Source organism: Dama dama, chromosome 23 (genome assembly GCF_033118175.1).
Source record: "Dama dama isolate Ldn47 chromosome 23, ASM3311817v1, whole genome shotgun sequence".
Lineage (NCBI taxonomy): Eukaryota > Metazoa > Chordata > Mammalia > Artiodactyla > Cervidae > Dama > Dama dama.
The window spans coordinates 40,526,560-40,542,103 of record NC_083703.1 but is presented as its reverse complement, the minus strand read 5'-3'; the positions used below and the strand labels follow the sequence as shown (position 1 = coordinate 40,542,103).

Genomic DNA, 15,544 nt, shown 5'->3' with positions numbered 1-15,544 from the left:
ACCGGGCTGTGCACCGCTTAGGAGTCTCAGCGATCGAGCTGTGATACCAGCAGACACCTATTCTTGTGCAGGCCACTCATTCATTAGAAGTGTTTATCGCGTACCTACTGTGTCAGGCGCCCTTCTAGGTGCTGGAGGTACAGCAGGGAGATGGACAGAACCCCCTGCCCTTATGGAGCACGCGTTACATTTCGTGGTAAACTGAAGAGTACGTCAGAGCGCCAGTAACCACCTTCTGAGTCAGAAAATTCTAAACGGCCCTTCTCAGAAGTGACGGTGGCCCTTGAGGTGGCTGCCTACATAGGTCAAAGGAGGGTTGATGTGGGAATGTCAGGCACCTGGTGAATGGGTTCCAAGGTCAAATAACTGACTTGACTTTGAGATCCTTCTGGATTCAGCAGTTGAGAGGTTTTTAACCCTTCCTGGGATTTGTTTTAATTGGGTGTGGGAAGACTGACAGACCTGAAGATGATTGGCATGAAGGCAGAGGTTGTTACAGTACATACAGTGCCAGAAGCAGGAGGCGTGGCACGTCAGGTGGGCCCCGAAGAGAAGCTCCAAGGAGACGAGAGCAGGAGAGAGAGGAGTGGAGGTGGTTTCTGTGGGAAGGAACGGGCCAGGCAAGGTCAGGAGCTGGCAGAGCAGGTTTAGGGTCAGGTAGTTTGAACCCTCTCAGCGGGCCGTGGGCCATGGGGGTGGTCCCTGGCTGTCCAGGACCTGGTCCCCAGGTGATTTGGGCAAGAGATTGTGTCCCAGGCAGTGAGAACCCAGTAATGGAGGTGGCCGCGTGCGGATTTGGGCTTGGCTGGTTTGCATATCGAAGGCGCGCTGGCAGGTACTATCCAGGAATCCACTAACCCTGGGGAGGGTAGTCTCTGCCAGCCCAGCAGGGCCCCAGGCATCAGAGCATCAGGAATCGAGAAAACGAGAAGACACAGTTGTTAAGAAGATGCGTTTCTAGCTATCTGCCACACTGTACATTGTCTTTCCTTTAGTAGAGAGATGGGGTGTTTGGATAAAGTTTGACAGCAAGGTGTTTCCCCAGCCTCCCACTCCCCAATTAAAATACACATCCGCAGAAGAGGTTTCATATCACACATACATGTATTTTGGCCTCAGATGCTACTTACTCATATATCACACAGTTAGCAATCACAGATCTACAGGACATTTGATTCCTGGATCCGTTCGTTTTGAATTTATCTGGGTTACCCCAGGAGATTAAATAAACCCTGTGTTTGTCCTCCCCAGAGACTGAATGGGGTCTTTACCTCCTGTGAAGTGTGGTCTCACACTCGGGGTCCCTGGGTCTCCTGTGCAGGTTCCCGTCTGGCTTGGCTGTCTGGGCCACTCTGTGAAAGTGCTGTCACCCGCCCTGGGCTTGTCACCTGCCACCCTCCTCGCCACCGTGCCCTCCCCCCCCCCCCCCCCCCCCCCCCCCAGCCAGGCCTCTTTCTGCACAGCTTCCCTCTTGCCTCTTGGTTTACAGAGTTCTCTTTTCAGAGCCCGTCCTTTACTCTCTTCTTCATCTGGCCCATTTTTTTCAGGCTCTGTTCAGACCCACCCGTTTCTCCCAACATCTGCAGCTGAAGGTGCCCACTGTCCTCTGAGTTTCTAGAATGTACTCCTGCTTGTCCCAGCTGGTTGTTCGTAGTTTTCCTTGAAGGCAGCCCTCTCTTAGCTTCCTAACCAGACGGGAAGTTGCTAAGCTGGCCCTGCCGCTGCAAGATAGCATCCTTTGGGGCCCCCACAGCCACTCATACTTGTTAATATTTGTTGTTGGATTAAAGCCTTTTAAATTCTCCACTTATCTCCCATGGGGGTCATGTGGTATTTTTATACTAAAAACAGTATTTTCTTTCCTCACTTAAAACTCCCTGGACAAAAGAGATGGGAGAAAGGTAGCAGAAGGGCCAGCGAGGTTTGGATCCGGCTGTGGTACAGCGAGCCGTGTGGCCTTGACCGAGACCCTGAGCCTTCCTTTGTTTGGAGCCTGCGTCCCTGCAGCAGGGGTGGGACCAGTTGAGTTCTGGGGGCACCTCAGTTCTACCAGCCAAGGGTCCCACAAAAATAGCTCTGAGTGAAGTCTCCAAACAAGACGTCTTCAAAATAAGAAGTTTGCAGAGAAGTCTTTTTTTAGCCTGAAATTTAGCTTCATGCTTCTATTTAGTTTTAATATTCAATCTGTTTAGCTCTGGTTAGCCTTCGAATCTCTAAACGTCCCCGTTGCTTTCTTCTCTGGAGCAGCCCTGTTCACCATAACTTTCTGGGATGATGGGACTGTTCCATATGCCGTTAGGCGACTACTGGGCTACTTTGTGCTTGGAATGTGGCTCGCATGACTGAGCAACGTAAATTTTAATTGTATGTAGTTTTATTTGATGTAAGTTTTAAACTTAGGTGGCCACACGCATGCTAGTGACTGCCAGTCGGACCGTGAGGCTATGGCATGTTCCCGCAGAGCCTGGCCGCCTCATCTGGGAGACTCGTTCCTTCTTCCTCAGGCACCTGGTCAGGTCCTCAGCCTGTGGCCCTTCGCTGTCCTCATGGGGAGGGGACTTCACAGGTTTAGGGTTTTGCTGGAAGGAGGCTTTGGCCGAAGGGAACATGCCCCTGCCTCTCAGTTGGGGAAGTAGCTTCTGCAGATGTGGAGTTGAAGTCAGAAACAAATTGCATTCTCCTCTTTTTGCACTCATGTTAAGATGAAATGAGCATTCTAAATCAGGGGCTGTCAAATGAGTTCAGACTTCATTTTCCCCCTTCCGTCCATCTCCCCTGATAAAGGAAACAGCATCAGTGTCCTTCCTCCCAGGGCGCTGCCCCCTGTCCTCCCCACCCCTCCGTTGGTGGGAGATTCTGGTGGGAGAAGCCTGGACCTCAGAGCCAGAAGTGAGCCGCCTGGAGAGCACGGGTGACCCGAGGCTTCTTCAGGGGCAGACAGAAGAGCAGGGTGTTACTGGGGCCCGTAGGTTTTGTTTCTCCTTCGCTAACGAGGATGACTGTGACGTGGACATCAGCCTCCTCCCTGGCATCTGTGGGGGTGATGCTGGCTCGAAGGGGACCCATCCTGAGCAGCCTTGCTGGGCACACTGGTGTCTGGGTTTCATAATGACCAACTGGGAGTCCAGGACTCTAGTGGGCTTTCCCTCTTTAATGGAATTCAGTCTGGGCTCTCTTGTTTTTCAGTGTTCCATGGGAGCTTATATCGATAGTGGGTTTAGCCTCAAATTCTTTTCCTCAAAATAGGGGGAAAGGACTTTCAGTAGCCTTCCAGCTGAACCAATGCAGAGCCCCGGGCCGTGTGGGAGAAGAGGAGATGATGGGCTGGTTTTCGCTCTGTCCGGTCACTTTCCTGATGCCGTTTCAGTATTGACTGTATTTACCACACACATGCATTTATTTATATCTTTTCACACTTAATAGTCCCGTTCTGCCTCAGATATTAATGATGAAGAAGAATTGCCTGAAGTGAAACTAGAATTATGGCTATAATAGGATCATAAACCATTCTGACATGTCTGCCCCCTCTCTACATCTCTCCCCTTCCCCCACCATTCTTCCTTCGGTGGATCTGTGTATCCTTTATAACTCTTTGGAAATGAAGACCAGTTCGAGGCTCCTGCAGAGGTTCAGGGGAAGTGCTTGGGCTGAATCACAGCCAGGTCTGTGCTTTCAGGGCAGGTGATCTGTAGGATTAAGTCACGGCCCTTTGTCTCTTCTGAGCAGAAAACACAGATCAAGGCCACAGAATTGCATTTTTACAGTTAACAAGTTTCCACAGCCCCTGGTCTCCTCCGCTTTATTTGTCATTATTTATTCCAGACTGTCCGCCACACAGCAGTCCTCCTGGGTGGCTCCCCACTCCACACCGAGGGTCTCTCACGCTGTTAGTGCTTCTTATTTCTTTTTCCTGTAAGGACCAGTTTCCTGCTATTGAGTGGAGAACGTACAAGAAGAAATAAAATGAACACGAAAAGCAGATTCTTCTTAACTCCTTGAAATCTAAGTTCTTGTTGAGGATTTCAAATATTTGGACGCTTCTATGGATTTTTTTTTTGTTTTTTTCTCTTAAAAGACTGGTTCCAACTTTGAGTGCAGTTCCTGGATCACTGCCATAATTCTAAATGACTGATTGCAGTTGAGAAAAGTCAGGATCCCCAGAGAACAGAGCCAACAGAAACTCTTCTTCACCCCACAACCCACCCTGAGTTCTAGTCGGCCAGCAGAGTCAGTGCCCCGGGTTATCATGACCAGGGTACAGGGTCATTGTTATGACACTGGTGTTTATTGTAACATGTTATATATAGTCACTTATTTATTTATTTCAAACTTTCAACTTTTTATTTTGTATTGGGGTATAGCTGATCGACAGTGTTGTGGTAGTTTCAGGTGAATAGCGAAGGGGCTCAGCCATACATATACATGTGTCCACTCTCCTCTAAAGCCACTCCCAGCCAGGCTGGCATATAACATTGAGTTGAGTTCTATGTGCTATTCAATAGGTCCTTGGTGGTCATCCATCCTGAATATAGCAGTGTGTGCATGACCTTCCCAAACTCTCCAACCATACCTTCCCCTCGGCAACCATAGGGGTATTATGTACATTTAAAGTAATCATAGAGACGTAGAATTGACCTGGTTTTCTTCATGGCGTTAGTCACGCTTGCCGTTTTTATTAATGTTGGACCCTCGTTTGGGAGCAGCTTCAGGTAGGGACATGCGTGTAACAGCCATGTGTGATCTGCTCCCCAACACCACCGAGATTTCCTCAGGCCGGGTTTACCAGAGAGGCTGGGGGGCCAGCTGGTCTCAGGTGTTGGCTGGGGTGGTGAGCCAGCTCAGCAATCGCTCCCCAGTGCCGGGCCCTGCACGAGATGTTGGGGAGATAACGCAACTTGGGGCCGGGTCTTCTGTTTCTGGAGCACGTGTCTGCTTCTGATCATGAAACCTTTATGATCTCTGCAGATGGGAAGATGGAAGCAGGGTGTAAACATCTAATCGCTTCTAGAATTCTAATTGTGGTTTCAATTCAGCGATCCTTTTACATGTTACTAATAATAATTTGAATTAGATGACAGTGTCTGAGTTGAAAGGGTCCATTTTCACTGGACATTTTAACTTCTAAATTTAATACCAAGACTACAGTTTTCCTTATGCCTTGTGACTTCTAGGTGAGAAACTTGGGACTGACCCAACAGGATATACTAAATTACTCAGTTTACCTGGGAGGAAGGGGATCCTGAAGCTGTTAGAGAAGCCTGCGGCCGTGTGAAATTACACTCCAGTGGCCCTCTGCCACAGCTGGGGTGCCTCGGCCCCTCTCCTGTGCTGTATGCCCTGTGGCCCTGGGCAGCTGACACCTCCAGGAGTGGGTCCCCCGGAGGCAGCATCCACAGATGCTCCCAGGAACCCCGAAGGGCAGAGGGTAGAGTCTGTGTCAGGACCACATATAAGGAAGCCTCACACTAAAACTCGAGCACGTTGTATTTACTGTTATAACAGCAGGAGACACGTAAAGACCATTTTCTGTCCCTTTAAACTGATTGGAATTCATAGGTGACCACAGTTTGGACAAGTTGGTTTCTTCGTGTATCAGTTTAGGAGACTGTGTTTGCTGTCATACGATGGTCGGTTTTCTGTGGCGTGTTTTGCTTGGATGCAGTGTGGTGGCTGCTACAGAGTGACACCCAGTGTGTGAGACGCTTGCCATGTGGGACAGGTTGAAAAGCCTGCTGGCATCAGTTGCTCCCGCAGACCTGGCGTTCCCTGGGTGAACTTGGCAGAGGAGCTCGCCGTGAGCTGACTGCGGGTCTGCAACGCCTTCTAACTGTGTGGAAGCGGGTGTTTAAATGCGTTTAAATCCTTGTAGGTTCTGGGGGGGACAGGAACCACATGCTAGCATCTCCCAGGGGAGTGGTTATTTCTCTGCCTTCCACTCACCTGGGAACTCTCTGGATGTTAAAAAACTATTTTTTTCTTCTCGTTCTGTGAAAAATGGCACAGAAAAGACAAACAGCTGGTTGTGTTGTTATCAAACTTGAAGAGATCTGAAAAATGCAGTTTCTAGCCAGGAAATAGAAACTTGAATTGAAGAAGAGGTGGCAGGTTTGGTTGTGACTGAGGTTTCCTGCGTCAGAACCTCGGGTATAAAGAAAACTCCTCTTGGGGGTGTTCCAGCCAGTGGGTTACTCAGAGCGAAACCATATCTTCTGGGTCGAATTATGTGCTACTATGTCACTTTCTGTATTTCTTGTTCATCTTTCTGTGTTTGGAAACCAGTTCTGAGAGACTTGGTCTTTGGTAGAGGAATTTAACTTATTTATATTTATTATTTTTGTGTGTGGTAATTAGCATTAACATTTTTTTCTGCTACTTTTATTTTTTTGGGGAGAGGTTACTGACTCTCAGTTTATGCTTTGGGATTTGGGAGATATACTTTCGATTTTCTATCATTTCGATCATTGTCTTTAAATTTAAAAATTGCTATTTGAACCTTTTTTCTTTTTATTATCCCTGGTAGCCCAGACAGTAAGGAATCTGTCTGAGGTGCAGGAAACCCAGCTTTGATCTCTGGATCAGGAAGGTCCCCTGGAGGAGGGCCTGGCAGCCCACTCTAGTATTCTTACGTGGAGAATCCCATGGAGAGGAGCCTGGCGGATTACAGTCCATGGGGTTGCAAAGAGTCAGACACAACTGGGCAACTGACATGACTGATGACTGATCAAGAATAAAGTAGTGTTTGGTGTTACTTTTATTTTACCCCCATATATCTTTTGTCCATCTTACTTTTTAGCTATTTTAAGCATTTTATGTCCAGATTATTTTATTGTAATATTTTAAAAATTTATTTCTCTTATGTTAATGGTTTTGAGGATTTGCTCTATTTTTATGCCCATATTAATTCCAGTTATATAAATACAGTTTGTTGTTCATAGTGTTTATGCACCTGCACCCTTGTTTTTGGATTTTAAAACTAATCTCTGTATTTGCTGGAATATGAATCATTTAGTATGTTGAGGAGGTGAGGGCTCTAGAATACCTTTTTTTAAAAACAACAACAAAAACTTCAAACAAATATAGCTAGCTCTATACTTTTCAAATAATCTTTTTTCTCAATACTCTGAATTTTGTTTGCTTTGCAAAAGAGCTGTAGTGTACTCTGTGTGTGTGTGTGTGTGAGTGCTAAGTCAATTCAGTCATGTTCTACTCTTTACAACCCCATGGACTGTAGCCTGCCAAGCTCCTCTGTCCATGGGCTTCTCCAGGCCAGAATACTGGAGTGGGTTGCCGAGCCCTTTCCCAGGGGATCTTCCTGACACAGGGATCAAACCTGCATCTCTTACGTCTTCTGCAATGGCAGCAGGTTCTTTACCACTAGTGCCACCTACTCTAGTTGTCTTTGTTACATGCCAGATTCGCATGTAAGACCTGGCTTGCTGCGGGACATCTGTCCTCATGTATGTCTGTGTTCTGCTGCCCCTTCTCGGAGTGGCCTGCTGTGAGCAGCTGACCATGCTGCCTTCTGGAGCTTAATGTTGCAGAAAGACCAAGGTCAACCTGAGTTTTGTTCCTTTTTGGATAATCCATTTGTTCCTCTCAGATCTTCTGTAGGACTTTTAATTATATGTTGAATTTGCAGCTTTGAATGTGCTACATCTGGATCCTTATCTCTCTGTTCAGCTTGCTTAGTGCTAGGGAGGTCTCCGGATGCACGAGGTTATGCGGGAAGCTCTATGGTGACTCTAGATTCATGCTTTCTGGGTTTTCATCTCTATGCGATATTTTCTGATTTCAAACATTACTTGTGCATCTACTGTTTTTATTTATGTAGATCTTAAAAAAGACTCAGTGTCCTCTTAAGACTGTGAGTGAAAATTTCTTTAAGAAGTACCCTGTTCTTTCAGCAAATCTATTTCAGAAGGAGGAATCCATTTCTTTTGAGGATGGTCCCTCCTTTGCTGCATATTCTATGGATATCCTGCTTTCTTAGGAGGGGCCCGCAGCCCCTATGCCTCTTCACAGGTTCATCTGTGCTTTAAGCAGTAATTCCTCTGAGTGTTTTGCACATAGATGGGATTCTTTACCCTTTCTGAGTTTTCATTGCTTAAAGAGATTTTCCCACATTTTTATATTGATCAATTTCTAAAATACAGGAGGGAGAAATCAGATCCCCTCCGCTTTTTTTAATGCGTTCTCCATTTCCTTTAGATGTTTTTACCCTGTATTTTATTTTATTTTTTTATTTTTTATTTTATTTTATTTTTTTACCCTGTATTTTAAGTGTTTGGCAATAATCAAGTCGTGTTGGGGAGGGATGTGGTGGAGGGGTGGTTGAGGTGAGCCCTTCTCAAGAGGTGATGTTTGAGTTGGGTCTTAAAGACTGAAAAGGCTGTAAGAAGACAGAGCTATGCTTTCCTGGCTCAGTTAACAGCAGGGTGAGTGACTAGCTAGAAGGGTACATGGATAAGAAGAAACGCATGACTTTTTAAACTCAAAATGTAGGTACCTTGTTTTTAAGATTCTGTTGTTCCTAATTTTAGCTCCATTTCACTTTCAGAGTACCAAATGTTGACACCCAAAATTCGATGAGAATATTTTTTCCGCACTAGATAGTCATTTTTAGTGAGAGATGAGTGACCAGGACCTGGGTGGTTGAAGAACACAGCACTGTCTCCATAGGTCACCCTGGGACTGTCCAGGCCATCTGGCTTCTGCCCACAGGGTCCTGTTGAGACCAAAGCATGTGTGGCATTCACAGGATATGTCCTATAAAGCCACGTCTGCCCTGTCTCATCCTAAGTTTTTTGAACTCAAAAGGCCAAGTGACTAAATAAGACTTCTGTTCCTCCAAACTGAACTTTCTGTTTTCTGGTCAGTGTTTTCTTCACCTTGTATCCTGGGCCTTGTGGCTGGTTTCAGGGAGAGTTGCTCCCATGTTCTATATGTGTGCATAGAGCAGGTTTAACTGGTCATTGTTGACCAGTTAACTGGTCATGTTACCTCACATCAGTGAGTATGTGATATTTCCTCCTTCTTCACTGACCACCTTTTCTAAGTGGAATCAAAATCAGGTGTGAATCTACTGGGATACATTGCAATCATCTAGGAATGATTTGAAAGGAAAAAAAAAAGTTTCCCATACAAATTAAATGAAGATCAGCAGTTTTAAAGCACATGATAGCATCTTGTATAAACTGCAGCTTCCATTTCACATTATTCCTGGTCATGCAGTAGGTTCTGAAGAAAAAAGGGCTATGGATAATCACTTAAAAGAATGACAGATTCCCCGAGGTGCCGATCAGTAGTAAGACCTAATTTCTATTTCGAGTGTGCTGTGTTGGATTACCATACAGATGCAGCTGAGCACCAAGCATTAACTACAGCCATGTGCCTTTCAGAAAAGTAATATTTATTCACGCTGTGTGGCTTTCCTGCATTTTTAAAAATTTTACTCTCCAGTGAAACTGCAAACAAGATGTCAATAGCTTCTGTGGCATCCGCAGTCGTGTAGCTTAGAATACTGGCTGAAGCAGCAATGCCATGGTGTATTGGCCTCCACAGAGGTAGGCTTCATCTGGGGCTTTCTGAGGGACAGGCTTAGCATTTAGACACAAATAGTTGTGTGGGGCTTTGTTTTTATTGACCTCGCAGGCTTCAATGCATAAGAAATGACTCTTGCTATATTTGAGTGCAGAAAATCACTGTGGGTGATTTCAGCTTTGAGTTGTGTAATATTATGTCTGTTTGAGAATATTCTTAGTAGCTCAGATATTTGGCATGGTATTTCTTATCCAAACCTTACTGAGTTGATTTTTGAGTATCTTTAAAGTCCATCCATTTTGAAAATCTGAGAACTTTTATCTGGAAGTGGTGATGATGTCAGGCCTGACCTCGGAACAAGTTGGGGACTACTTGTGGCCCACCAGCAGCATCCTAGCACTCCTTGCACACCGTTTTGCTGTAGTCTCTGTCTTTCTTTATATTTTGATGTATGGCAGAAGCCAGCACAATATTGTAAAGCAGTTATCCTCCAATTAGAATGTGAAAACATAAAGGGGAAAAAATAAAGTTAACAGCAGCAACCAAAAAAAGACATTTTTTTCTTTGTTGCCTACTAAGAAGGGAAAGCTAAATCAAGAAGAGCCATCTATCTGTATCTTGAAAGGTTGAAAAGCATGATTCAGTGCCGGATGGTTTCCCGATGACAGAGAAGATCTGAGGAGCCCGTGGGCATGCCAGGCATTCGTCTTGTCTGAGATAAGCTCTACCCTGACTCTTGAGAGTAATTTTCTCAGCATCTGCTGTATGAAATTTTTAGATTAAGTGGCAAGATGGCACCAGAAGAGGATCCTGGAGGGACTTCCCTGGTGGTCCAGTGGCTAAGACTCTGCACTTCCAGTGAAAGGGTCACGGGTTTGATCCCTGGTCAGGAATGTAGGTGGGATGCCAAATCCCCTTGGAAGAGAAAGCCTGACTCAAGAGGACACCCAGTTGCTGCTGTTCCCTCAGCTGGGGAGAGAGGGCTAGATGGAAAGAAGAGACGATGCTGGGCTCCCCTCCCTGTGAGGCCTCAGCCAGCTGATGAGAAACAAAGCCAGCAGAAGTAGGAGGGTCATTTCTGTTAGGACTTCAGCCTCTCGATACGATGAAAATGTTCTGAGTAGTCACTGGAAGACGGCTGTATCAGACAGACAGACGCACAGCTCACATCCCCTCTAGCCTGGCTGGAAGGCTGCCGTCCTCAGCTTCCAGCCACCACCACGCTCTTCCCGTCACGTCCCCAGCCAATGACCCACTGAGGCTGCGGTGTGGGGGCCTGGCCGTCCTCAGGCACGTGGGCTCCTTCAACAGGCCATCTGCTCCCGGGCTCCTGTGGGGCCATACACTCTGAGTGGGGGTCTGGGGCTCCTCTGTTTCCTCATTTCTCCTTCACAGAGGCTACTCTCCAGTAAACCACTGGCACTCCTAACTGTACGCAGGGCCTGTTCCCCAGAGAGCTCAGCCTACAAGGATCATTATTCATTTGTTATCAAACATATTGAACCTAGCCTCTGTAGATGGAGTAGGAAATGGCAACCCACTGCAGTATTCTTGCCTGGAGAATCCCATGGACAGAGAAACCTGGCAGGCTGTGGTCCATGGGGTCACAAAAAGTCAGACATGACTGAGCACACATGCACACACCCTGTAGTAAAGTTTTCAATAAAAGAGAAAGTATGAGTTAAAGAATCAGAAAAGATAACAGCACTATTTACAATTGCCAATGTATGGAAGCAAGCTAAATGTCCACTGACAGATGGTGGGTATATATATATAAATACTCATACATACATACACACCCTCCCATCAAACACAGTGGCATACTACTCAGCCATAAAAAGAATGAAATATTGCTATTTGCAGCAACATGGATGGACTTGGGGAACATTATGCTAAGTGAAATAAGTCAGACAAGGCACATACTGTGTGACATCACTTATATGTGAAATCTAAAAAATATAATGAACTAGTGAATGAAAAAAGAAGCAGACTCATAGATTATTGAACAAATTAGTGGTTACCAGTGGGGAAAGGGAAGAGGGGAGGTGCAATATGGGAGCTGGTGGGGTGGAGGGGAAGTTATTATGGGATTATATGAAATCATGTGTGTGAAACTTTTGAAAATTGTGAGGTACTATAGAATTTAAAGAATCTTTCATTTAATAAAAATTACATCAGAATCAGAAGAAGTAAAGGTTCTTTGTTATATCTACCAGGGATGGTGGGAGGAAGCGTCATAACTACTATCCTAAAACTAATTTTTAGCTCTTAATTTCAAGAAATCCTTGCCCCCAGTTCCATTTCCTTGTTCCAGGAGTAAGGTCTCATCCTCTTTGTTCATCTTTCTTCCCAATTCTGTTTCTTGTCTGGAGACAGGTGATGATTTAATGGAAATGGGAAGTGGAAGGTGAAAAAGAGAAAACCTAGAGAATCTGGCATTTGACAGGTTATTCTTGTTCTATTTAAGCCGTGACTGTAATATAATTACAGTGATCCCTTCAGTTACTTTTTCCCTTTTCTTTCTTTTGGGGAGAATTAAAGTTGGGGTAGTAATCTCTTTAAAACGTTCAGGGAAGGAAGCTTGCTTGGGGCAAGTGAAAGAGACTGTTTCATAGGGGTCCAAGATAAAGTGAAATTTATGCTATTACAAAGTTTTTTTTTTTCCTTTTCTGAAATACATCTATATAGAGATGCTGCATGCTTGCATGCTCAGTCATGTCTGACTCTTTGCGACCCCATGGACTGTAGCCCGCCAGTCTCCTCTGTCCAAGGCATTTCCCAGGCAAGAATACTGGAGCAGGTTGCCATTTCCTTCTCCAAGGGATCTTTCCGACCCAGAGATCCAACTGACGTCTCTTGCATCTCCTGCATCACAGATGGATTCTTTACCACTTGAGCTATCAGGGAAGCCCTCTATATAGAGATATATAGATCTATAGCATGTACTATGGGCTGTCATGAAAATGTGTAACTTCATTCATTTGTTGTTTATTTTCTGTTTGCATCTTATTAATTTTCATTTTTTTTTATAGAAAATATTGCAGTTTCTACCTGAACGAATTTTCTTTCGATGGCATTACCAGAGTATAGGTAAGAACAATTACAAAAATTTTTAATTAATGTATATTTCTTCTAGTAAAATCGCCATTAAGTGATTGTGGATTTGTAATTCTATATATATATGTATATATATATATAGAGAGAGAGAGAGCATATTTTTCACACCTCTCTGTACCTCTTGCCCACCATAATGAAGACTTAGCACAACCAAAAATAAATAAATATTAAAAAAAGATACCCTCTGGGCTTTAAAGGTGTAGGCTCAATCAGTGAATGTTCACACATGGCCAAAATTTTGTGCAGGGATTTTATATATGAGTCATTGAATCTAGTTTGTTCAACTAGATTTTGCTTGTAGATAGTATAAAAACCAGGTACATAACTAAACTGCAAATCTGCTGATGACTTTTTAAGATTATCCCTGTGCTGGTCACGCCCCCAGGCTACCCAGTGGCCTCACATTTGCCTGGGAGGGGAACACACCCTCTGAGACTCATCTCTCATAGTTTCTATGGCTCACTCCTCAGGAGTCTGAGTCTGACAAGCCCTCCTGGTTCCCCCAACCCCAGTCAGGCCACCCCAGAGCCCACTCTTCCTGAGGGATTGGGGACTCCCCGTGCACTTCACACCAGGACCCCCTCAGGGTGCATCGCGACCAGGCTGAGCCAACTCCGGGGACCTGTGTGCAGGCTGCCCGCCAGGGGCTGGCTGGGCCTGATGCCATGTCAGCTCACGCGGTGCCCTCCCAGGGTCTTTTGCCCATCACCCCTCTGCCCTCTGGAAGCCCTCTTCTTGGGTTAAGGAACAGCCCTGCAGTGTCCTAGACTGCTTAAACCCTGGTTTTCTCTGACTATTCTGTCTCCCTCAGAGGACAGGGATGAGATCGTGGTCTTTTTTTTTTTCCTGCAAGACCAAGTCCAGACCTCATCCACCACCCTCTGTACGGAAACTTCTCTCTTGACAATGCTACCTTGTCCCTTCCTTGTTGCCGGCGTGTCCTCTGATCTTTTGCCCACTTGCTTTCTTTTTCAATGGCTTTACTCTCTCCCAGTCCTTTTCTGGTAAGTTACCCATCAGCCCCTTGACCCCCTCACCTTCCGTGGCTTCCTGATTCTCATCCGACCCTTGTCATGACACACATCTCTAACCACAGCCTCCATCCCGCTGATCTCTCACTCAATCATTTTCAGACTGACTGCTGGGTTTTTTTTTTTTTTTTTTTCTTTTTTAAAGAACCACTTTTTTTGGACTATCATTGACATACAACAAATTGTACATACTTAATATATATTCTTTGATAAGTCTAATCACAGGTCTACACCTGTGCAGCCATGGATGCCGTCACGATGATAAACACAGCCATCACTGCCAAGAATTTCCTCCTGAGCCCTCCCACCCTTCCCTAGCATACCCCTTAGTCCCCTGATCTGCAAACACCAATCTGCTTTTTGGCCCTATAGCTTGATTTTTTAGAGTCTTATGGAAATAGAATCATGCAGTGTATTCCCATTTTGTTTGGCTTCTCTCACTCAATATAATTATTTTGAGATTCATCTGTGTTGGCGCAGATATTAATAGTCCATTCCTTTTAACTTCTGAGTTATACTGTATTCCATTGAATGGAGATACCATAGTTTATCATTTGATGATGGGCCTTTGGGTTGTTTCTGTTAATAGTATTTGGCTACACATAAAGCTACTGTAAACATTTGCATGCAAGTCTTTGTGTGGACACCTGTTTTCCAATCTTTGAGAATGAAATGGCTACGTCATATAAAGACATGTTTAACAAAGTGTTTGTACCATTTTACATTCCTGCTAGTGGTGTGAGAGTTCCGGTTACACCACGTTCTCATCAACACTTCGTATGATCTGAGTTTTAATTTCAGTGGTAGTGGTATCTCCTTGTGGTTGTAATTTGCATTTCTCTAATGACTAAATGATCTTTAGTGTCTTTTCACGTGCTATTTGCCAGCTGTATTTCTTGGTGAAGTGTATATGAATCTGTTGCCTGTTTTTTCAGATTGAGGGTGTTTTTCATCCTAATACTGAATTCTAAGATCTCTTCACATATTTTGGTCATAAGTGTTTTAATCAAACATATGATTTGGAAATATTTTCTTCCCATCTCTGGTTTGTCTTTTCAGTCATAATAGCTTAACTTCAGGGAGTAGATGTTATTAATTTTGATGAAGTCCAGGGTATCAATCTTACTTTTATGAATTTTGCTTTTGGTGTCTTGTCTGATGAATCTTTGCCTAACCCAAGATCGCAGAAGATCTGTGTTTTCTCCTAGAGATGGTGTAGCTGTGTGTTTCACATTGAGGTCCTTGATTCGTTCTGAGAAAGCTGTTGTTAATGTCAGTTTCCCCCAGTGGACTGCTGCTGCCCTGTCCTTAGACGTTTCCGTGCCGGAAGGTCTGTGCCTTTGCCCTCCTGGCACTTTGAGCAGATCTTGTGCACCACCCTCTTGGCGTTTCTCCACGTTCTTACCCTTCCTCTGCTGTCATACTGCCGTTGCTTGTTCATTGGTTTGAGGCATGATGCGCACACACACAGGGAGGTGTTTTTTGTTTTTTTGTTTTTTTAATTAAAAATAAAGAAGAATTTTATAATGTTAATGTTAGATTCAAAATGTCTTTGTTATCTTTTGAGTATCTTTTAAAGACCTTTAAAGGATTGCCACTTCATTGGAAGAGATTTTGAAGCACTGAAAGTCTTGCAGTCGAAAATGAGATAAGCCAAGAAGTAGATTTCTGAAAACAGCAATTAATTTACTTCCATTAAAGTCAGGAAAGTAAAATTACAGTACATTCTGTGTGATAAACATTTAAGCTAGCATGAGTTTTAATACTTTTTCATCTTTCAATATTGAGCTTTCTAATTTTTAAGTATTTTTCAACTACTTTAGTGTGCCCATTTGTTCTTTTTACATGTGAGTCAA

At 44.5% G+C, this 15,544-nt stretch overlaps 1 protein-coding gene across 5 annotated transcripts in view; it reads left to right on the top strand.

The window, feature by feature from the left end:
- Nucleotides 1-15,544, top strand: part of RALGAPA2 (Ral GTPase activating protein catalytic subunit alpha 2) — a 271,212-nt gene that overhangs the window by 34,352 nt on the left and 221,316 nt on the right. For all 5 annotated transcript variants that reach the window (XR_009690052.1, XR_009690053.1, XM_061126464.1 and 2 more), the window contains exon 4: nucleotides 12,573-12,630. Coding sequence is in view for 3 of the 5 variants with exons in the window: in XM_061126464.1 (XP_060982447.1) it covers nucleotides 12,573-12,630 (58 nt within the window). In the remaining 2 variants the exon portion in view is untranslated. The remainder of the gene's footprint in view (nucleotides 1-12,572; nucleotides 12,631-15,544) is intronic.